Raw genomic sequence first — 25,295 nt, 5'->3', positions numbered from 1 at the left:
TCAGTGTGCATTAAAAGGATCATTTGCTTTTCATGATGTGCTTTAAAAACTCCTTTGAAGAGACCCTTGATTCCATTTCCATTTCTTTTCATTAAGAAGTCAAATTACTTCCAGCTCCAAACCATGTTGACTATACTCTGGCCATCATGCCCACAGGAACCTCAGAATGAATCCCTGTAACCACCTACGACTCTGACACCGTATCTTGCCCGGACCCGGTCACGTCCCTCATTTCCCAGCCACCAGCTCCAAACCATGCTACTGTGTCCATAGCCTTTCTCCTACCCCAACCCTTTCCAGCACCCCTGTATGGATTGTTCTCCCTCATTAGAATGTAAGATCTTTGAGGACAGGAACTGTTTTGCTTGTTTGTATTTTTAACTCCTATGCTTAGCACAGTGATTGGCACATAGCACTTAATTAACACTCTATGCATCCATCTATCAATATAACTACCATCTCTGGCTGTTGTGACAATTTCATTTTTTTTCTAATGTGTGTTGTTCTTTACTTCATTTTTTATTAGTTTCCACTGTAGGGACAATAAAAGTGATCTCCATAAGAATCATGATCCATTTTAAAATTTGCTTTATAATGTCCACCCCCACCCCACCCTCAATCCCAGTTCCCTAAATTAAAGCAATTTAAAATGGAGAAATACAGTACTCTAGCAAAGATGAGTTTGTCTCGATAAATACAATAATCAACAATCACTACTGCTTCAATTCACTTGAATAAATAAATAATCCGTAGAGTATGTCAGACAGAACATGTGAATATATGTTCTGATTCTTCAAAAGCTTTTTGCTTTTCCATTCCTCAGGCTTAAAAATTATTTGCCTGAACTCAGCAAAGTATTACATATCTGTGTACGTTTCTGCACTCAACATCCATCTAGATTACATACGATTGTCTATGGGAAGCATGTATACACAAACACAAGGAATTGAGGCAATAACTATAAAGGGAATAGCTACAAATATGGATATAAATTTGTAGGATGCAAATACTCATATAATAATACGTGATCACATTAACATATTTGAAAGACAAACACAGTTACAGATCTCTATTCTTGATGAGTCTCGCTCCGCATTCCTGGAAATCATACCCAAGTAAAATCCTTTTCTCTCCACCCACTTTGAACAGCCTTCCTGCATTCTAATTGTTCACTTTAAGTGAGGAGGTAACAAATTTAGTGTATTGTTACCATGTACTCGGACAAGCAAGTTCAAATACTGTTCTCTCATTAGAATTCCCCCAGAACAACTGTCTTCTTTCTCCAGGACAAGGCTGCAATAGATTGGAAAAAAGAATATAGCCAATGGGTATAAACATAGAAGTTTCTTAGAGAAGGTTCAGATGCTGGTCTGGAGGTCTCCATTGAGGAGAGTTCTCTGGGTCTCTGTGGTCTCATTGAGTCGAGACTTGTCTTGCTTACTGTCACTCCTCTCCCCATCATCTGTGCCACTCGCCTTGACCAGACAGAGGACATTCTGGAAGCTTTTCTTGAAGTTGTCAGACAAGAAAGCATATAGAATGGGGTTGGCACAGCTATTGGCATAGGTAAGTACCACCACAAAGTCAAACATGCCCTTGAGGGCTGGAGTGGGCATGATGGCAACCGAGACTGAAGAAACATTGAATATATAGAAGGGAAGCCAACAAAAGATAAAGACAGCTACCACTATTGATACCATGCGGGTGACCTTCTTCTCCGACTTTTTCCTCTTTGAAGAGCCTACTCGGATTCCAGAGGACTTGACCTTGATAATGATAAACAGGTAGCAAAGGCAAATGATTGTGAGGGGCACTAGGAATCCCAAGATGAAGGTGTAGATGATGAACCCTGTGTACCACGCCCCAGATTCACCTGGCCAGTTGATGGTGCAGCTGCTTCTCCCACCTTGGTTGTTCCTGAGACCAGCATATATCATGATCGGCAAGATGACCAGTAGGGAGAGTCCCCACACAGCCACATTAATCATCTTGGCTGTCTGGGGTCTCCTCCACTTGGCTGACTTAATGGGGTGGACCACAGCCAGGTAACGATCGATGCTCATAACAGTCAAGCAGAAGATGCTGGTGAACTGGTTGATGCCATCTACAGTCATAACCACTCGGCAAATGGCCTTGCCAAAGGGCCAGTGGACCAAGGCAACTTGCATGGCCAAGAAGGGCAGACCCAGCATGAAGAGCTCATCAGCAATGGCCAGGTTAAGGATGTAGATGTTGGTGATGGTCTTCATCTTAGCATAACGGAGGATGACATAAATGACCAGTGTGTTACCACACAACCCAATGATACAGACCAAAAAGTAGATGAAGGTGAGAATGGCATTGCTAGTCTGGTCATAGTATGTCTCTGTTTTGTTTGAGCTGTTGGCAGATGCCATTGACCCATTAGGGTCAAAAAAAGGGGGTGACCATATTCGACTCCCATTGGGTAGCTCAAACTCCAGATCCATGGCTGCTTTGTAACAATGGGCTGCCCTTAACCAGTTCAAAGAGCTTGAAGTGAACCAGTTTTCACCTTAGAGGATCCTGGAGGCAAAAGACAAATCGTAGCATCTAGAAAGGAAAAGGAAAACTGACCCGTCAGCGGATGGCTATTTATTTCTGGTACAGTGGATAGACTGCTGGACCTGAAGTCTGGAAGACCTGAGTTTAAATCCAGCCTTAGACACTTATAGCTGTGTGGCAAGTCAATTAATCACTATTTGCCTCAGTTTCTTCATTTACAAAATGAGGATAATAATAGTATCTCACATCCCTGGGTTGTTAGGAGGATCAAATGAGATAAATTTGCAAAGCACTTAACACAGTGCCTGGCACGTAGTAGATGCCATATAAATGTTATCGATTATTATTATGAAGTTCTTATCATGTGGTTGTACCATTATTCTAAGTATTTATGTAAGATACTTCAATAGAAAAAAATTATCCCTTGAATAATAAAGATAATACTCCAGAGCTACCAGAGGTGGCAGTTGATTTCGAGTTGATAATGAAGTCCGGGGAGGGTGGAGGTGGGGGTGTTTGTTGAGGCACCTATACTTTCTTGCCCCATTTCATGTGTAACCAATAATATAATTACACAAAAGTGCTTTTATTTGTGTGAAGCTAATAGGCCTATGGGCAGCTAGGTGGCACAGTGGATAGAGTGTCGGGGCCTAAAGTCAGGAAGACTTCTCCTCCTGGATTCAAATCTGGCCTCAGACACTTACCAGCTATGTGACTCTGGCCAAGTCACTTCACCCTGTTTGCCTCAGTGTCCTCATCTGTAAAATGTGATGGAGAAGGAAATGACAAAGTACTCTCGTATCTTTACCAAGGAAACCCCAAACGGGATCTTGAGAGGAGTCAGACATGATTGAAAAAAAAAAGCCTGTGCCATAGAAATTCACAAAACTTGGACAAAATGTCAACTCCCTGATCTGAAGGGCATAGGTCACAGAGTCTCAGCCTTCTTTCAGTAAGGAAAGCCAGATTGACCTGAATGACTACTTGGGAGACCCTATTAAATAATAATTATTGAACAGTAATTCATTATTTTGGCTTGTTTGCATTTCTCTAGACCTGATTACGTTGTGAATCTGCTTTTATAACTTTCATGAACGTTTTAGCTTTCTTCACATTTAAAAAAATTGGTATGTTGGGTTGGTTTTTTTGGGGGGAGGGGGCGATTGGTCTCATTGTCTTTATTTCTCTATTTATAGGATCATAAATTTAGCACTGGCTGGAACCTCAGAAGTGATCTCATCCACTAACTCATTGTTTTATAAATAAGGGAAATTAAAGCCTGGAAATACTAAGTGACTTGCCCAAGGCCTCATCGGCAGTAAGGGGAAGAGCTAAGAGATGAACCCAGGCCTTCTGACTCCAAATCCAGTATTCTTTCTGCTACAGTACTTACTCTCTTCTGGTATGTTGTTGTTCAGTTGTTTTCAGTCATGTCTGACTCTTCTCATGACCCCGTGTAAGGTTTTCTTGGCAAAGATATTAAAATGGTTTACCATTTCATTCCCCAGTTCATTTTACAGATGAGGAAACTGAGGCAGAGTTAAGTGACCTGCCCAAAGTCACACAGCTAGTAAGTGGCTGAGGCCAAATTTAAATTCACATCTTCTTAATTCCAGGTCCATGTACTCTATCCACTGTGCCACCTAACTGCCCCCTCTTCTAGTGTGGTATACTTGAAATGAACTGGAAATCAGAAGGCATGAATCCTAGCCTTCATGCTGAAGAGACAGTGTGATGTGGTGTGAAGATCTGAGACCTTTGAACCGGCTTTGAATTGTGCCTGTGACCCTGGGCAAATCATAGTAATGTAATAGATTGAGTCTCTCCTTCCTCAATGAAAAAGAGCAATAGTAACTGTGTTTTGTGAGAGGTGGGGCAGATAGGTGGCACAACAGAGGGCCTGAAGGCAGGAACGCTTATCTTCATGAGTTCAAAACTGGCCTCAGACACTTACTAGCTGGATGACCCTGGGCAAGTCACTTAACCCTGTTTGCCTCAGTTTCCTCATCTGTCAAATGAGCTGGAAAAAGAAATGGCACTCCAAATGGGGTCATAAAGAGTTAGAAATGACTGAAAAATGAATGACAAAAACTCATGAGAGATGGGATCAGTCAAAGAGCAGAACTACATGGGCTGATAAATTAGGGACTTGACCACAGACTCTGGCTGGGATTAAATAAGTTTCCATGTGGATGGATTTCATGCCCAGAAGACAATGATAACAGTACAGATATGTGAAATTTCACCTGAGGGGCAGTTTTTCTAAGACTTGAATTTTAAGTAAATGATATATTTATTCATGAATAACTACGAAAGCTTAGGTAGGGGAATATGACTGAAAGGACATAAACAGAATCTAGAAACTAGTGGACTTGGGTTCTCTTTCCCCATTAGCCCCCACTTTGCTGTGTGATATCATAAATGTTCCTTAACCTCTCTGTGCATGCATCACCACTACATTTTCATTTGGGTGGTAGTTTGGGTTTCCAGTGAGCCTTTTTGCAATATGCTTTGGAGATTCTTAATTTTTTTCAAAGTTTCATCAAATTCAAAATAAGATGAAAAGGTGGTTTTCAGGGAAGGAAACTGGAAGGAAATGGCTGTTTTGTTTCTCTGGTTACTTCCCTGGGTTAATGCCACTTTAGTATTGATTTGTTTGTCTCTCCTTGCAATTTATAGCTCTGATTTGACATATCCCTAAATGTGCTTAAACAACCAACATGCTCTACCAAGCTCCAGCTTACTTTTCAGAGTATATACATAAATGATTCCATTTTCATATCTTAATGGGACAACTGGGGCAATGGTCAGAGTGATGGAGAAAGAGCAATAAGAAGGTCTAAAGTGTTTGCTCCTCTCTCAGGCTGGGTGTAAAGAAATACATTGTATGAGATCCTTAGTCATTTCCTTCTGGAATGGACTGAAACAAAAAAAAACACTGGAGGAAGGCTGCAGTGGTAAGGGAGCGGTTAGAGTCGTTTCCAATATGTAGGGGTGAGGGAGCAGAGAGATGAAAAATCCAATTCCTGAGTCTCTCATAGAAAAAAATGAGCTTGCATTGGCTATATTACTCTTTTTCAAGAAGGGTTCAAGACCCTTATAAACAGGTTCAATGCCTTCTACTTCTCTCTTCTACCTCCCACAATATCCAGCATGGACTTGGTTGCAAGGTAGGTGGCTGAATCAATTCTTTTTTTTTTAAATTGAATTGAAATTAAATATATGGAAGATTTTTTTTTTAACTGTGTAAGGTTTTTTAGGCACTAGAATGGGTGACTGGTGGCTCCCTCTAGGTTCTGCGGCAAGGATTGTACCGAGAGTAAGGGGGCTGTGTTCTGATCATCCCACCTCCACCTTCCACCCCAAGGTAGCGTCAAAGTACGTCAGTTCTCTTCCTAGGAGCAAGAGAGACTGCATGGGAGGTGGGGAAAGGGAAATGGAGATGAACGGCTAAGGAACCTTGAGAGTTGCTTTCCCTTAAAGACACTAGAAAGTCTAGGAAATGCAGGACCAGCACTGACTAAAAGAACGGGTGGCTGGGAAGAGTTCAACACAGAAGATCAGCCCCTCCCCCCCCCCCGCCCCATTAGTAGACAAAAACCTCTTCCTTTCTTCCATCTCTTAACCCTTACGTTGCTTCCCAACCGTATAACCCCAGCGACTTTCCTGGGTGGGAGTGAGGACAGGAGGGGAAAGAATGAAGGAGGAATTTATCTTACGTGCATCCCCAACCTCCCTAGGAAGAGGGATGGGGAGTATGGGGAAACCAAGGCAAGCCCAGCCAAAGAGGTAGTTGCAGAGGGGCTGTGAGATTATGGCAAAAGCTACGTGGGTGTATGAGATACGGACAGGGGAGAGGGAAACAACACGGGTGAATCCCCTTTTCGACTTCTGCAGGGTGTCCGCTTCTCTCCTCCCAACCTACGTTCTTCCCAGTTTCCGGCATCTCCAAACCAGGCAGGGATGGCTGGGATCATAGCATCTATAAGTGGAAGGGACCTAAGAAGTCAACCCTTTCATTTCGAAGGGGTGGTGTGTGTGCGTATGTGTTTGCGTTGGGGTTGGAGCTCAGGTTACCTTCCCCGACTCTGCTGCGCCTAAACTACTCGGACCACCGAGGAAGCTCGGAGAGAAGTTTTCACCTGTAGCATATTCCACCTGAATACTTGCCTGGAGGAGGTCACAGAGGCTGTGTGTGGGGGTCAGGGGAGGAGGTCTTCTAATGTGAATATACTCTAGACGTACCCAGGCAATCGGACTCATGCTTGGGCACCGCATACCCAGCTACAACACAGAGACTCAAAACCAGGACCCAACACACACACTCCGCAGCCATTCATTTACACAGAAGCCCCCAATAAAGACAAAACGACACACAACACCCCGCCACACACACACACACACACACACACACACCCCTTCGAAACGCAAGGCAGCACACCCAGACACTTCTTTGCACTCAAACAACCACAGATTAAGCACACAAATGGACACAGAGATACAAACGTATGTAAAACAGCACACTCAGACACAACATTCTCACCCAACCACAGATCCTGCACACACACAGACAAACGTATGTAAAGCAACACACCGAGACACTCTTACACAACTACAGATCCGGCGCGCGCACGCACAAATACAAATACAAAGGTATGTAAAGCAACACATCCAAACACTTTAAAGCATTCTCACAACTACAGATTCAGCACACACACGCACGCGCGCACACATACACACTTTGCTGTGTTTTCACCTTCGCTTGGCCAGCTCCGCTAATGTAGTTAATCCTCTTGCTCCGCTCCTCTGGTCCCTTCTTCCTTCAGGTAGGGGCTCCTGGAGTAGACTGGATAGGAGAATTCCTTCTCTGCGCTGCACTCTCCCGGTTCCGGGGGGCCGTAGCCTACCTACTCTACCTCGCACCTCCGGCCAGCGGGCCACCGGGTGCACCGAGCTCAGGCAGCTGCGTTCTGCAGCCCTGCAAGCGGATGGTGTAGAGCGGAACCCCGAGAGCTGGTGCTTTCTGTGTCTGTGTGCGCGCTCGTGTGTCTGCGCGCCTGTCTCTCCATCGCTTTCTCCCTCCAAGCCCGACTCACCCACCCCCTCCCCACATTACCCCTCCCTCTCCCCTAACAGCTGCGTCACACCAGCCAGCACTCCGCCCACCTCTCCCAGTCCTTTGGGAGAACCTGCAGGGGAGGGCCAGAGAGACAGAAAAACCAACCTAAAGCTGCTTGGGAAGCCCCTGAACAACAGGTCAGTGACCTAAAGTGAGGCCCTGTCTGGTGGAAGTGAAGAGTTAATATATTTCTAGATTCCCAATAGCAGCTGCCAGGGTACCACTTTAGAGTTCTCCAAGACTTGAAGTAACCCACTTGGTTTTGGGGGTTCTGAATCAACACATTTCTGGATGATTTGGGTTAGGAGAAACAGAGCTCTCTGGAGGGTTGGCCTCATCAGTCAAAAAATGTTATATTATTTGTCTGTGTACTGCTCCACTCTGAATTAGGGTTTCTTCTGTCTTCCTGAATTGCCAAATGTAAGCACTTCGATACAGCCCAAATATGCCTTCCATAGATGATACAACTCCTGTAAATCACTGTTTTCCCACTCACTGTAGCTTATGACTATAAAGCGAAAAGAAAGCTTTTATAAGACAGCTTAGGGAAAGCTGCTTCCTTATTTTTTAGTCTCGAACTCCTAAGTTCTTGATCGTCTGGATATTTTCTCTGAGCACCCTTCATTTTGGGGGGAAGAATACGGGAGAATATTAAAAGGTAAGAGTTCTGTAGCACCTAATTTTAGTGAATTTAAAAAAAAATCCTGGTTAATGTCCCCAAAGTTCCTTAGGTAAATAGATAGTAAGTGTCTCCCCCTTAGAATAACAGTAACTGGTTGGAGTTGTGAACTGATTCAATCATTCTTTAGAGCAATTTGGAACTATGCCTAAAGGGCTATAAAACTGTGTATACCCTTTGACCTAGCAATGCCACTACTAGGTCTATATCCAAAAAGAGATTAAAAAACAAAACAAGGGGCAGCTAGATGGTGCAGTGGATAGAGCACTGGTCCTGGAGTCAGGAGGACCTGAGTTCAAATCCAGTTTCAGATACATAACACTTACTAGCTGTGTGACTGTGGGCAAGTCACTTAACCCCAATTGCCTCACAAAAAAAAGTACACAAAAACAGAAGGGAAAAGGACCTATATGTACAAAAATATTTATAGCAGCTCTTTTCTGGTAGCAGGGAGTTGGGAATTGGGAGGATGCCCATCAATTGGGGAACAGCTGAACAGATTGTGCTGCATGATTGTATAGAATACTATTGTGCTATAAGAAATGATGAGCAGGAGGCTCTCAGAAAAACGTGGAAAGACTTACATGAACTGATGAAAAGTGAAATGTACTGTGTATAAAGTAACAGCAATATTGTAAGATGATCAGCCCTAAATGACTTAGCCATTCTCAGCAATACAATGATCTAAGACAACTCTGAAGGACCTGTGATGAAAAATTTCTATCCATTCCCAGACAAAAAAAGCTGATGGTGTCTGAATACAGATTGAAACATACTTTTTAACTTTATTTTTCTTGAGTTTTTTTCTTTATGTTTTCTTTCACAATAAGACTAATATGGAAATTGGTTTTACGTCACTACACACATATAACCTATATGGAACTGCTTGCCTTCTCAATGAAGATAGTGGAGAGGGAGGAAGGGAGAGAATTTGGAACTCAAAGTTTTAATAACAAATGTTAAAAATTGTTTTTACACGTAACTGGGGGAAAATAAAATACCAAGTTTTTTTTAAAGAGTAACAATAACTGACATTTACACAAGACTTTACAGCAATCTTATGAGGTAAGGACCACATGTATTTTGGTTTCTATTTTATAAATAAGGAAAATTAGAATTAGGGAGGTTAATGACTCACCCCTTGTTGAACAGCTAGCAAGTGTCAGACTGGATTTAAACCTAGGCCTTCCTGATTACATTGCTTTCATTGTAGATTAGACTTACAACCTGTAGCATCCCTGTCTGCTATGCTGTTGTTCAATCTGTCACTTTACCAATTAATTAGAAATAGGTTGAATAGCCCCAAAGATGGGTATTGAGGAGAGATAATGGACTATCATTATAGTTGCAGGGCCGCTAAGTGGCAAAGTGGTTTGAGCACTGGGCTTGAAATCAGGAAGCCTCATCTTCATGAGTTCAAATCCGGGCTCAGACATTTACTATCTCTGTGACCATAGACAAGTCACTTAACCCTATTTGCCTCAGTTTCCTCATCTGTAAAATGAGCTAGAGAAGGAAATGGCAAGCCACTCCAGTATCTTTGTCAAGAAAACCCCAAATGGAGTCACGAAGAGTCAGAAACAACTGAAAACTGACTCAACAAAAATGAACTATCAGCCAGAGAAGTGAAGTTACATGTATCAGACAGATGCTTGGAAGGGAAAAGGGCAGGCTTTGTGTTGTCATTATGAGGCTTGAATGATATTCCAGAGCTTTGAGAACTGTCAAACCAACACCTGATAGAGTGATGATTGATTCTGTCCTGCTACTCAGGGCAAATAACCTAGTCAATGAGGTTGGAATCAGCTTGAGGAGGACAGCTGGAGAGGGAAAATATTCTAACTTTTCAGGCAGAACAAGTAATAAATGTTCATTGAGCACTTTCACTGAGAGAGCCCTGGGCAGGATGTTGGGGACTGGGCAAAGTAGAAAAATGTGGTCTTGGCCATGGAGGTGGGAGGGAGGTGCTCATAATAACATTATCATAGAATGTCCGAGCTGGGAAGAGACTTAGAGATCTTCTAGTTCAATTACAGTTACAGTAAGTTTTACAAATCACTAGACAGGTAGAGATAGCTAGACAGACAGACAAATAGTCTCGTGTGAGAGAATATAGAGATTGTTTTTAGATTCCATTTTATAGATGAAGAAACTGAGACCTAAAGATGGAGTACTTGCCCAAAGTCTTTCAGTTAATAACTGCCAAAGCTGGGGTTTGAACACTAATCTTTTGATTCCACAGCTTTTTTCACTCTGTCCTGCTACTTTCCAAGCATGAGCATAGCTGGGCTCATGAATGAAGTTAAGTGACTTCATCAAAGTCACATGGCAAAGCTGGGGTTTGAACATTGGTTCTCTGACCCAAATCCAATGCTCTGTGCACTTACACCACTCTGGTTCTAAATAACTTAGTAAATAATTACCAAGAGTTAGTTTACTAATATTCTACCAGCTTGTCCACAACCTCTTCTTGTGACCCTGAAGGAAAAATGAATAAAACTGATGTTGTTTCCTGGCCTATTTGCAAAAAAAAAAAAAAGTTCCTCTTTATGGAGGATTAGCTGAGAGGTTTTCTCCAAAACTAAAATTTTAAGATAAGTGGAGAGGGATTAGGCTTGTTTCGTATCATTCTAGAGGGAAAAACTAGCACAGTACTTGTGGGAATCTGGGTGATTTTGGAGGGAAGAGCTGGCCACAGTATCCTCCCTGTCCCTTTTCTCTCTGGCAATTTAATCAGGAATACCCAGGTAGAATAATTAGCTTACTTTTTAGCCTATGAGCAATATAATGGCCCAGAGGTCCATTTGGTCCCTTTCTTTATTTAATGGAGTTTATATCAGAAGAAAATTGCAATAGCTCAGAGCCCCCATTTAGGAAAATTCCTAACATTCAGACAGAGTACCTTAATTTTAATTTTTATTTATCTCTAGTTAGTATGTGGTCTCTTTGCATTTAAGTCCCCCAAAATTTATGAACTAGAAAATATTTAGGTAAAAGAAGTAAGCTGTGGGGGCATCTAGGTGGTGTAATGGATAGAGCACCAGCCTTGGAGTCAGGAGGACCTGAGTTCAAATCCGGCCTCAGACATATAACACTTACTAGCTATGTGACTAAGCAAGTCACTTAACCCCATTGCCTAGCCAAAAAAAAAAAAGAAGAAGAAGAAAGCTAAATAAATTATAGCATAGGTAGGCACAGGGTGGTAAAATTGTTATCAAAGGGAGAAAGTAGTTTCTTGTTATGTGTGTGTGTTTTAACATCCCTCAGGTTTTTTAAAAAATATTTTATTTTTTCCAAGTACATGTAAAAACAACTTCAAACATTCATTTTTTAAAATTTTGAGTTCTGAATTCTCTCCCACTCTCCCCTCCGTTCCCTCCATTAAGAAGGAAGCAACTTGATATAGGTTATATAGTCATGCAAAACATATTCTATAACAGTGATGTTGTGAAAGAAAACACAGATGACCACAGTCCCCCCCAAAAAAAAACCAACAAGAAAAATAAAGTTTAAAAAATATGCTTTGATCTGCATTCAGATTCCATCAGTCCTTTTTCTGGCAGTGTTTAGCATTTTTCGTCATAAGTCCTTTGGAATTGTCTTGGATTATTGTATTGCTGAGAAGAGCTAAGTCATTTATGGTTGATAATCATACAATACTACTGTTACTGTGTACATTGTTCTCCTGGTTCTGATCACTTCACTTAGCATCAGTTCGTAGAAGTCTTTTGAAAGCATCCTGCTCATCATTTCTTATAGCGCAATAGCATTCCATCACAATCATATACCATAACTTGTTCAGCCATTCTCCAATTGATAGGCATCCCCTTAATTTCCAATTCTTTGCTACCACAAAAAGAGCTGTTATAAATATTTTTGTACGTATAGATCCTTTTCATTTTTTTAAAATCTCTTTGGGATATAGACCTAGTAGTGGTATTGCTGATAAAAGGGTATGCACAGTTTTATAGCCCTTTAGACAGTGTTCTAAATTTCTCTCCAGAATGGTTGGATCAGTTCACAACTCCACCAACTGTGCTTTAGTGTCAGAATTTTTCCACATCTACTCCCACATTTGTCATTTTCCTTTTCTGTCACATTAGCCAATCTGATAGGTATGAAGTGGTACCTCAGAATTGTTTTAATTTGCATTTCTCTATCAATATTGATTTAGAGCACTTTTTCATATCACTATAGATAGTTTTGATTTCTTCTTCTGAAAATTGCCTGTTCATATCCTTTGACCATTTATCAATTGGGCAATGACTTGTATTCTTATAAATTTGATTCAGTTCTCTCTCTATATATATATTTGAGAAATGAGGCCTTTATCAGAGAGACTTGCTGTAAACTTTTTTTCATAGTTATAATTACTGTGTATTTCCCTTCATCCTATTTGCGCCTCGTTTACCAAGCCATTGACTCTTTTTTCCATGATTTTCTTGCATCACTCTCATTTCTTCTCCCTATTTTTCCTTTGCCTCTTTTATTTGATTTTTAAGATCATTTTTTAGTTCTTCCAGGAATTCTTTTTGGGTCTTAGAACAATTCACATTGTTTTCCTTTGAGGCTTTGGTTGTTGTTGTCTTGACTATGTTGTCTTCTGAGTTTGTGTTTTGATCTTCCCTGTCACTATAGTAACTTTCTATGGTCATGTTCTTTTGTTGTTGTTTGCTCATTTTCCAGCTTATTCCTTGACTTTTAACTTTATGTTAACTTTAGTTAGGCTCTGCTTCTGGAGTGGAGGGGCACTGTCACAAACTCTAGACTTTTTCACGCTGCTGTTTTCATAGCTAGTTCTGGAATTCTATAAGTTGTCAGTTTTTCCAAGTTGTTATGATCTGAGGACAGGTGTGGTTACTGCTCTTCTGGGTTGTGCTCTGACCTGTGATTGACTATGATCACTCTCTTCTGCCTTGGAACTGTGACCAGGGTCTCCACTCCCCATTGGCTACAATTTCTAGTGTATTAATGGTCCTCTTCACCCTGGGACTGCAACCCAGATCCTCTTTTATGAGCAATGCAACAGAGTCCTGCACCAGGGCCAGCAAAGGATCCCCTGTAATATCCTTCTGACCAGTTGTCCTATCCCCTTACTATCTGTGGGTTGAGAGCTCCAGAAGCTGCCACTGATTCAGTCACCCCCTAGCTGGGGTGATTTGCTGGGGTGCAACCTGCTCTGAACTGTGTTCCATTTTCACCCCAGTGAGACACTTTTCCTGTCAAACTTCTAAGTTGTTTTGGGCTGGAAAATTATTACACCCCATCCTTCCTTTTGTTGGTTCTGCCACTCCAGAGTTAATTTTGAGGCATTATTTTTAAGTTATTTGGAGAGGAAATTGGGAGAGGTCACACAAGTCTCTGCCTTTATTCTGCCATCTTAACTCTACCTCCTCCCTCCGTTCTTGAATAGGTGGGTACAACTGGCAGCTTCAGCTTGTCTTCTTCTTCAAAACGACTACCCTTTTCAGTGGCATTCTCCAACCTCTACTGTCTCAGACAGAGCTCAAGCCTGCTTTCAGTCTCTCCTTTCACCTGTAGTCCCTGTGTTAGTGATTTTTTCTAGCTCAGTCTGGAGCAGAGATGAGGATGCTATCTCCTTACTGCTTCTCAGCCCTTTAAGTCCCTACTCCTTCCACATATTCTTATAGACTGTGTTTATTAGTTTACAAGCTCTCAAGTGAGTCTTGAGTCCACTTTCCTGTGCAAAGACCACAATAATCCCAAATTGATTTCAAGATCTAAAAGGGAATGCTTGTTCCTATGAATTACAAATCCTAGGATGCCAGTCACTTTTCAAATCCCTATTATACCAGGATTAGTGAGTTGAAGTTACACGGAAACAGATGTGCTTAAGATGTGGGACAATTATCTATCAATCAGAGCAGTTTGCTCATGCCTCAATAGGTAAGGGTTGTCTATCACTCAAAGTGTTCAAGAAAGGGTTGGAGAATCATCCATTTAAGAAATGGTAGCAAGGATTCCTGCAAAGGATAGGAGGATGTCCCATTCAACTCTAAAATTCTATAATTCTCCAAAAAGGTACTTCATTCATATATATTTGCTTGCTATTTTTTCCCAATAAGCAAATATACAGAAATCCTCCCAGTCCTTGCTTCTTCTTCTTCTTCCTTTTTCTTTGCCTGTTTTAGTTAAAAGATGATTAATGAAAAGAGGCTGTCACTCAGATCACTGCATCTTATACAAGCAGTTCCCTTGTAGGATTACCTCAGGTCCACAGCAGGCTTAGGAACTTGATTTTGTCACTCAACACAGAATGATAAAACATTCTGATTAAATGTACAAGAGGCTGATTGATGGGAAAGAATGCCAAATTATCTATTTTGTGTGTTGCCATTTGCCTAGCTGCAGCATCCCTCTTTCTACCTGGAATAGCACCCTTCTGGTTAGACTTCCATAGCCCATACCTGGAGAGAGTTAATTCACCCACCTTTGCAATTTTGCCCTGGGCCTAAATTGTCATGACTGAGGAGTGAATGAACATAAACTCACCTAACCCATTATATGTAGCTGGCCTCCAGATCAGGCAGGCTTCACATGTATGCAGCTTGGACCTCTTAGCATCTATCTTACCTGCCACTTGCATCTATTCCTTCTCATTCCCCTTCCCTGTATCTCTCACCCGTGCTTTCCACATCTTGCCCTGGGAACAGTAATCAAATCAAATTGGCATTTCTACCAGAAAGGGGGTGACAATGAACTGCTCAGTGACTGCATCCACCATTCCTGTGATTCTCAAAACCAGAAAACCCTCCCCTGGCCACCAGTCCCCTGTGTATGGTCTCTCCCCTTTATTAAAACATGTCTTTGAAGGCAGGGACTATTTCCCTTTTGAATTTTTATGCCCAAATCCTAGCACAATGCCTGGCACATAGTAGGCACTTAATAAATGTTTTTTCATCCATTCAGTCATTGCAATAGGGATCATACTTGGCATAATTGAGATCAATTATCTGAGAAAGGTGCTCCCTCCCTGTGGGTAAGTTCACTTAGGAGACAAAATTAGAAAAGAAATGGAAGATTGTATGGTGAATATGGAATCAGAGGAAAGGTAGTTGGATGTTTTTAAGGGAAATTTCCATCAAGCTCAGGTAGATTAATAAATTGTCCTTTTCCACTATAGGATTTTTTTTTTTGTCCAGAGAACTGGTTATCCAATGGGAGAGCATTCTCTCTTCCTTGAGAGTAGTGAATAAACCTTGACGCATTCTTATTTTTTGGTGTTCCTTCGTGTAGCTCCCATCCTTCTGTTATGACAGTAGAAGTCAGTTCATTTGCAGAATTGCAGAACTGCAAGGGGTACTGGAGGCCATCTAGTCAAACTTTTATCTGAGAAAGAATCCCTTCTAGGGATGCCCAACAATTGAGGAATGGTTGAATAAGTTGTGGTATATGATTGAACTTTTTTTCTTTTCTTTTTTTTTGGTGAGGCATTTGGGGTTAAGTGACTTGCCCAGGATCACACAGCTAGTAAGTGTCATATGTCTGAGGCCAGACACATGACAGGTCCTCCTGACTCCAAGGCTGGAGCTCTATCTACTGTGCCACCTAGTTGCCCCTGTGGTATATGATTGTAAAGGAGTACTATTATACTATAAGATATGATGATTGCAGACTGATTTCAGAAAAACCTGGAAAGACTTAAATGAACAGATGCAAAGTGAAGTGAGCAGAACCAGAACATTGTAAACAGTAACAACAATATTGTATGATGATCAACTGTGAATGACTTACCTATTCTCAGCAATACAATAATCCAATCCAATTCCAAAGGACTCATGATGAAAAATTCTATCCACCTCCAAAGCAAGAACTGATGGAATCTGAATGCACATCAAAGCACACTATTTCCACTTTATTTTTCATGGCTTTTTTTTCCCTTTGGGTCTGTGTCTTCTTTCACATGATTAATATGGAAATATGTTTTGCATGATTACACATGTACAACATATCAAATTGCTTACCATCTCAGGGATGGGGGGGAGATAAGAGAGGGAGGGAGAAAATTTGGAATTCAATATTAAAAAAAAAGAACATTTAAATTGTCTTTACATGTAATTGGGAAAAATAAAATATTATTTAAAAATTAAAAAAAGAATCCCCTCTAAAATGTCTTTTATTGAACACTGCTAGTTGTAAGGAACTCAGTACTTTCTAGGGCAGCACATTTCATTTTTGGATAGCTCTGCAGGCTAGGAATTTTTCCTTTATATCAAACCAAAAAACTGCCTCTGCAACCCCTTGCTCATTGTTCCTAATTTTGATCTCCGGGGTTGGGAAGAACAAGTCTAATTCTTCTGCAGCATAATGGACCTTCATTCCTCTTCTTAAGTCCCTGATAGCTCTCTAGTGTTTTGCCCCTGTCCTGGCAGGTTCCATTATGCTTCACCCTACCTCTCCATCCCAAGGGACATTACATAGCTCCCCCATGTGGTTCAGGGCAATTGCTCTAAATACCTTCTAATACAATTAAGTAGATTAGCTTTTTTTTTTTGTGGTGAGGCAATTGGGGTTAAGTGACTTGTCCAGTGTCACACAGCTAGTGAGTGTCAAGTGTCTGAGGCTAGATTTGAACGCACATCTTCCTGACTCCAATACCGGTGCTCTGTCCATTGCGCCACCTCGCTGCCCCTAGATTAGCTTTCTTTACAGCCATTTTTTGGGTCACCAGCTCCTCTTCTTATGGAGATCCTAGGAGACACTGCCAGCCTTCCTGACTGAGTTTTGAAACTGTCCTTTGATCATAGGACAAATAAGTTTAAGGAAGCCTTTGACCTCCAAAGCAATACTACCCAATTTTCAATAGAGTGGAGTAGATCACAGCTGATCTTATTTCAACTGTACTTGAAGAGAATACTTCTGGAGGGTATACTACCCCTAAATCTCAGAAGGCAGTCTGGTACAGTGCTGGTCTTAGGACCAGGAAGAACTGGGTTCAAATGTTGCCTCTGATTCTTACTAGCTGTGTGATCAGGGTCAAATCACTCAAACTCTCTAGCCTTAGTTGTTCAGTCATTTCCAACTCTTTGTGACCTCTTTTTTGGGGGGTTTTCTTGGCAAGATACTGGAGTGGTTTGAAATTTCCTTCTCCAGCTCATTTTATTTTATTTTTTTAAATGTATTTTTTTATTAATTTATTTTGATTTATCAACAATCACTTCCATATGCTTTTGAGTTTGTTTCAATCTGCATTCAAACTCCGTAGTTCTTTCTTAGGAAGTGGGTAGTATTTTTCATCACGAGGCCTTTGGAGATGTCTTAGATCCTTGCATTGCTGGGAAGGGTTAAGTTTATCAATATTAGTCATCGCATAACGTGGCTGTTATTGTGTACAACGTTCTCTTGGTTCTGCTCACTTCACTCAGCATCAAAATCATATAAGTCTTTCCAGGTTTTTCTGAAGTCAGCCTGTTCATCATTTCTTATAGCACAATAGTATTCCATTACATTCATATACCACAACTTGCTTGGCCATTCCCCCAATTGAGGGGCAGCCTCTCAATTTCCAATTCTTTGCCACCACAAAAAGAGCTGCTATGAATATTTTTGTACATGTGGGTCCTTTTCCCATTCGTATGATCTTTTTGGGATATAGCCCTAGAACTGCTATTGCTGGGTCAAAGGGTATACACATTTTTATAATCCTTTGGGCATAGTTCCAAATTGCTCTCCAAAATGGTTGGATCATTTCACAACACCAACAATGCATTAGTGTTCCAGTTTTCCCATATCTTCTCCAACATTTATCATTTCCCTGTTTTGTCATGTTGGCCAATCTGATAGGTGTGATGTGGTACCTCAGAGTTGTTTTGATTTGCATTTCTCTAATCAATAGTGATTTAGAGCATTTTTTCATATGACTATAGATGGTTTTAATTTCTTCATATAAGAACTGCCTGTTCATATCCTTTGACCATTTATCAATTGGGGAATGACTTGCATTCTTATAAATTTGTCTCCAGCTCATTTTAGAGATGAGGAACTGAGGCAAACAGGGTTAAGTGACTTTCTCAGGGTCATCCAGCTAGTAAATGTCTGAGGCCGGATTTGAACTCATGCAGATGTGTCTTCCTGATTGCAAGCCCAGTGTTCTCTTCACTGTGCCACCTAGTTGCCTTCCTCATTTGTAAAATGGGACCAATGACAGTATCAATTTCACATAGGGCTGTTGTCAAGATCAACTGAGATACTAAAAATATTCCCATGGATCCCTGATCTCATTGATTACAGAGTTCCCTCCAATGACGAATATGTGACCCATCCATACTTGTTTATCATGCATGACTCTTCTCCATGTACCAAAAATTCCCGACAGGGGTTCCATCCAACACATTGGAGACCTTCCTCACTTTCTCCTGCTGCTAAGAAGGTACCACTGGAGCTCTCTGACTGTCCATTTGTCACCCCTCCTTCTCACCAGGTGACCAGTCCAACTTTTTTCTCTCATACAATTCTTTGATGGCATTCTTTGTTCCTGTTATTCTTTTGAGGTCCTCATTGGCTGTATGTTATGGCCTGCCCGCACCCATCATGCACCTTTCTATTGCCTTCGGTGAGATATTCATCTTTAGGTCTTTAGAGGCAGCAGGGCTCCATGTCTCACTGTCACAAAATGTTTGTATTGGAAAGATTGGCCTTTGCTGTTATGGGACTCTTGGGGTAGGTAAAAGTACGGTAAACATTTTCTGAAAACAAACCAGCCTGCTCTCCTACTCCTTTTCAGTTCTGGGCTCAGCTCCTTGTCCATCTATATTTTCATTCCTAGAGATATATGTAATCACTCAATCTCCTCATCTGTAAAATGGGGCTAATGATACCTGTAATACCAGTGTATATATATTTATATGCATATGTGTTGTATATATGTGTATACATATATACCTTAAGATTGTATAGATAGATACTCTATAGAATATGTGTGTGTGTGTGTGTGTGTGTGTGTATGCTATAGAGTGTCTATTGAGATTCCTATTGAAATTTGGGCAATAGATACTTTTCATCCATTTGGTCTTTCCTGTGTGGATAGACCGACCAAAGTCCTACAAGTGGCTGAAAATCTCTTCCAGAAGGCTCTGTAATGTTTGTATAATTCATGTAATCATCACGGTGACTTATGCAAACAAGAGCATCTGGAGGACCAGACCATCAACAGGAAATCTCTCCTTGACCTGTACTCTGCCTTGTATCTCTATCACAGTGCTGAATACTTCTGGTAAATACACACGTCCCTGTTTTATGCTTCCCCTGATCTTTATTATCAAAAGGTTATTGAATGAAGTTGTTCTTGTTGTATCTTTCAAGGAGTCTTTTTTTTGTTAGGCAATTAGGATTAAGTGACTTGCCCAGGGTCACACAGCTAGTAAGTGTCAAGGAGTCTTGAAAAATCTTGATATATGAATATGAGATACTTTATTGTTAAAGAATCCTGTCAGTTGGTTTGTTCTACTGAGTTGCATGATGTTTTTGTAATAAAGAAACAATAAGCACAATGAGATCTTAGAATCCCTACATCTTTCAGTCAATCATGAGATGGTAAAGATGTGGTCAATTGTTGAATATCATAACACTCATAAGTATTTCGTAGAGATCAGAGAGTAGACTAATAGGTTGGTAGAGGCTGATATTTTCTTGGTCGCATTTTTGGAATCAGTAAGGTCCACGATGTTTTCCCCCAAATCTTTGATATCTTCTTCTCCTTTAGATAACCTTGTAAATTGACCTATCAACATCCTTATAATTGTTTTACCTGCAGCACAGGTCTCTATACATGCTTGATCCAATCTGGTTGCTTTGTACTGTCTTGTTTCTCTTAGCACCATTTCTATTTCCACTGTCTGGACCTAAGGAATAGAGATGGTAGGGCCCAAAAATCATGGTTCCACTATCCTTGATGGAGAAAGTGGTTTGTTGAAATAATTTTTGCAAATCTTTTCCATTTTTCTTGTTTACAATCTTCTTTCCATTTTCATCCTTGAATGCCCTTGGGATGACTTTGCTTAGTTGGATACTTTGTCAAGCTTTCTTTAGACTGGTTTTACCTCTCCTCCCACCTCCAAGCCCCACTGCTTCTTTCTGCTTTATAAGACAATACTACCTGCAAACCATCAATCATCCTTCTTTGTAAAACTTAACAGATGAGTTTCTGTCATAATCCAGTATTAACCTTTGGCAGCCATCTCTCTGTTTGGCAGGTAATTCAAATGTTGGTTAACTAAGGTGCTTTGTGAGCTCTTTGGGTTCCCTTATTGTAGTGATTCATTGACAATCTGGATGACATTGTTATGGTTGATGTTGATATCACTTGTTTTTCATTTCTCATTTTTATTTTCAATTGTTTATTTAACTAATCCAGAGTTAATTATATGCTATATCCTTTTCTCATTACTCATTTTTCTTCTTATTTATTACAAATTCGGGCAAGTAGGTGGTCTGACTATGTACAGGCAGCCGCCTCAGGGGTAACTACCACATCTGTGATGTTTTTCCCTATCTGTTAATGTGTAGTCAGTTTCTTCCTTTGTGATATTAATTGATGCTTGCCATGTCTAGCACCTATGGATTATTGTTTTTGGAAGTATGCTCATTATATAGAAGTATGGAACTTCTGTACAGTCTATAAGTGTTTGGCCCTTCTCATTTCTTTCTCCTGTATCATACTTTTCCATGTGTATGTGTGTGTGTATGCATGTGTGTGTGTGTGTATGTGTAGTGTAGTGTGTGTGTCTATACATATGTGTGTATATATACGTATATATATGTATATATATGTATATATATACATATATATTAAATATATATGGTGTATGTGTGTGTGTGTATCTTTTCCCCATCCTTAGGGTCTTACCAATTTTTCATGGGATTGCTCTATTACTTCACTCTTGACAACTGATAGTGGTATATAAACCGCAGTTATTTTCATGATGCTTTTTTGCAAATATTTACCATTAATACTACAACATGTGATGACCAAATGTCCTGTGAAATAATGTTTCTTGAAGCTTTTAGTCATGTGATACTTACTCTTCTAACTCCTTTCTTTGTCTAAGGAGTCCCTGTTTGCCAACCTTCCATTTAAGTGCAACTTCCTTAGTTTTTCTAGTTCCATTTGAAAAATGTCAGGATTGGTATAATTAGATCCTCTAACCCACTGATACCTCTACTAGGCCTATATCTCAAAGAGATCAAAGAAATCAGAAAAGGTCATATATGTACAAAAAGAATTATAGTTTCTATTTTTGTGGTAGGAAAAAACTGGAAACAAAGGTGGGGGGAGGTGCCCACCAATTAGGGAATGACTGAACAAATGATGGTAATGTAGTTGAATGAAGGAATGAAGCTGAAAGGAATGGTTTCAGAGGAATGTGGGAAGCCTTGTATGAAATTATGCAGAGTGAAAAGAGCAGAACTAGGAGAACAATTTATGAAACAATTTATAACAATATAAAGACAATCTTGAAAGACTTCAGAATTCTGATCAATGCAATGATTGATCATGATTCAGAGGACAGATGAAGAATGCTACCCACCTCCTGACAGAGAAGTGATGATACAGAAGGTCATGATACAGAACAAGACACACGGTTTTGGGCATGATCAATGCAGGAATTTATTTTGCTTGACTATGCTTATTTGTCACAAGGGTTTTCTTTTTCTTTGTCATTGGTGGGGGGAGGGGTGAGTAGAAAGCTAGAAGGAGAGAAAATAAATACTTATTCATTTTAAAAAATTTCTGTGTTTTAGTTCCTCTAGCAATGTGTATGTTTGTGGGTCATTGGACAAGGATCTCACATTTCCAGTACCACTAGTCAAAGTTTGTTGATGATCTCAAAATTGTTTTACTCTTAGCACTCTAAGCACCTCTTTGCCCCATTCTGCCACCAATCACTGCTAAAGTAGAAGGAGGCAACACAGGATTAAAGGCCATTTTTAATTTTTCTGTGTTTCGTGGTTGTCATGACCAAAACAGTTTGATCTCTGGGTGGTCAGCCTATCAGTGATTTTGCTCTCCTGAGGCTGATCCTCAGAAAACAGATACTGTCTTTCCAGAGCCATACATGATGCTTTCCTAACATGGTAGATCCTATTTGACCTTGTTTTCTGCTGGCACAGTCTTTGAGAATCGAGGGATACATCCATGCCATATTGGAGTAGATTTACTCCAATTTAAAATGCTTTATAGAAGATGGTGGATTAGAGACAGCAACCCAGCTGAACTGTTTCAACATTCCTCTCCAAACAACTGAAAATAATGCTTCAGGTTAAATTTGGAGCAGCAGAACCAACAAAAGGTCAGGGTGAGAAATTTTTTAGCCTAAGAAAACTTAGGAGGTTGGCAGGAGAAGTTTGGAATACCAGTGGGGAGGTCTATCTGGAGCATACCCATACATTGGCAGCAATGTCAGAGAACTTTAGAGGTGACAGTAGTAGCAATGGAAGCAGCAGCAGCAGCAGCTTCAGGAGCTCTTAGCCCAGAGATGGTAAGGAGTCACACAAGCAATAAGAAAGAAATTACAAGGGACCATTTGCTGGCTCTGGGTACAGCTGGCGCTGATTGGCAACTCTATTGTCCATAAGTAGTTCTAGGTTGCAGTTTCAGAATAGAGAGGAATACTTGTGATCAGTCAAAAAGGAAGAAGGGCCCTTCCTGGGTAAAGACCAGAGCACAGGCCAGGAAAGCAGTGACCACAACTTTCCCCAGATCACACCACCTTGAAACTGACATTCCAAAAACTTGCATTCCCCCAGAACTAACTCTGAAAGCAACAGCATGAAAAAGTGTGAAGTGTGAGATAGTGACTTCACACCCTTAGATGAGCAGAGCCCAACATTAACATAAAGTTTAAAGTGAAGAAATAGACTGGGGAAATGAGTGAACAACAAAAAAAGAACTTGACCATAAAAAGCTACTATGGTAACAGAGAAGACCAAGACATAAACTCAGAAGAAGACAACTATGTGAAAACAGCTATAAGCAAAGCTTCAAAGAAAAATGATAATTGGATACAAGCCCAACAAAAATTCTTGGAAGAGTTAAAAAAAAAGAGATAAGAGTAGTAGAGGAAAAATTGAAGAAAGAGATGAGAGTGATGCAAGAAAATTATGAAAAGAAAATTAACAGCTTGGTAAAAGAGGCACAAAAATTCACTGAAAAAACTCCTTAAAAAGTAGGCTAGACCAAATGGAAAAGGATGTAGAAAAATTCCCTGAAGAAATGAACTCCTTAAAAAACAGAACTGGCAAACAGAAAGATGGGAAACAATTTTTACAGCAAATGTCTCTGATAAAAAGAGAACTGAGTCAAATTTATAAGAATGCAAGTTATTTCCCAATTGATAAATAGTCAAATGATATGAACAGGCAGTTTTTCAGATGAAATAAAAGCTATCTATAGTCATATGAAAAAATACTCTAAATCACTATTGATTAGAGAAATGCAAACTAAAGCAACTCTGAGATACCCCCTCATACCTACCAGACTGACTAATAGAACAGAAAAGGAAAATGACAAATGTTGGAGAAGATGTGGAAAAATTGGGACACTAATGCATTGTTGGTGGAGTTGTGAATTGAGCCAACCATTCTGAAGAGCAATTTGGAACTATGCCCAAGGGGCAATCAAACTGTGCATACCCTTTGATTCAGCAGTACTACTTCTAGGGCTATATCCCAAAGAGAACATAAAAAAGGGGAAAAGACCCACATGTACAAAAATATTTATAGCAGCTCTTTTTGTGGTGGCAAAGAACTGGAAATTGAGGGAATACCCATCAATTGGGGAATGACTGAGCAAGTTGTGGTATATGATTGTAATGGAATACTAATGTGCAGGCAGGCACGATTTCAGAAAAACCTGGAAAGATTTACATGAACTGATGCTGAGTGAAGTGAGCAGAACAGGAGAACATTGTATACAGTAACAGCCACATTGTGTGATGATCAACTGTGACTGACTTAGCTCTTCTCGGCAATACAGTGATCCAATACAATTCCAAAAGAGTCATGATAGAAAATGCTGTTCTCATCCAAAGAAAGAACTATGGAGTCTGAATGCAGATTAAAGCATATTATTTTTACTTTTTTTGTGGCATTTCCCTTTTGTTCTGTTTCTTTTTTCATAGCATGACTAATACGGAAATATTTTTAATATAATTACACATGTATAACCTATATCAGATTGCTTACTGTCTTGAGGAGGGTGGATGGGAGGAAGGGAGGAAGTGAGAAAAATTTGGAACTCAAGGTCTTACAAAAAATGAACGTTGACAACTAGCTTTACATGTAATTGGAAAAAATAAAATAATATTTGCTAAAAAAAAAAAAAGATAAAAAACCCAGAATTGGCCAAATGGAAAAACACATACAAAATCTCACTAAAGAAAATAATTCCTTAAAAATTAGAATTGGGCAAGTGGAAGCTAATGACTCCATGAGACATCAAGAAATAATAAAAGAATGGAAAAAGTAGAAGAAAATGTGAAATATTTCATCAGAAAAACAACTGACCCAGAAGATAGATCAAGGAGAGATAATTTAAGAATTATTGGGCTACCTGAAAGCCACAATCAAAAAAAGAGTTATAAAGGACAACCGTCCCAATAATATCTTAGATCCATAAGGTAAAATAATAATTTAAGGAAACCCAGTTATCTCTTCCTGAAAGAAAATCCAAAATGAAAACTCCCAGGAAAATTAGTCAAATCTCAAGCTCAGGTCAAGGAGAAAATATTGCAAACATCCAGAAAGAAGTAGTTCAAATATCATGTAGCTATAGTCAGGGTCACACAAGATTTAGTGGCTTTTACTTTAAAGAAGCAGAGAGCTTAGAATATGATAATCTGGAAGGCAAAGGAGCTAGGTTTACAACCGAGAATAACCTATCCAGTAAAACAGTATAATCTTTCATGGGGAAAAAATGGATATTTAATGAAATAGAAGACTTTCAAGCATTCCTGA

General features: G+C 40.1%; 1 protein-coding gene across 1 annotated transcript; it reads right to left on the bottom strand.

Annotated features, from left to right (window-relative positions):
* Window positions 1–1,330: 1,330 nt before the first annotated feature.
* Window positions 1,331–7,605, bottom strand: SSTR2 (somatostatin receptor 2). The gene is made up of 2 exons (XM_021002430.2): window positions 7,280–7,605; window positions 1,331–2,571 (listed from the first exon to the last, which is right to left on the bottom strand). Exon 2 carries the CDS (start codon window positions 2,466–2,468, stop codon window positions 1,359–1,361), a length of 1,110 nt encoding a protein of 369 aa, XP_020858089.1. The 5' UTR covers window positions 2,469–2,571; window positions 7,280–7,605; the 3' UTR covers window positions 1,331–1,358.
* Window positions 7,606–25,295: the final 17,690 nt, after the last annotated feature.

This window comes from Phascolarctos cinereus, unplaced genomic scaffold (assembly GCF_003287225.1).
Source record: "Phascolarctos cinereus isolate Bilbo 61053 unplaced genomic scaffold, phaCin_HiC Scaffold_5;HRSCAF=322, whole genome shotgun sequence".
Taxonomy (NCBI): Eukaryota; Metazoa; Chordata; class Mammalia; order Diprotodontia; family Phascolarctidae; genus Phascolarctos; species Phascolarctos cinereus.
Note: the sequence above shows the minus strand (reverse complement) of the source record. Positions and strands in the feature narration are given on the sequence as shown.

What these genes read in the sequence shown, in the direction of transcription:
- SSTR2 (XM_021002430.2), bottom strand. Translation starts at nt 2,468, where the DNA reads ATGGATCTGGAGTTTGAGCTACCCAATGGGAGTCGAATATGGTCACCC.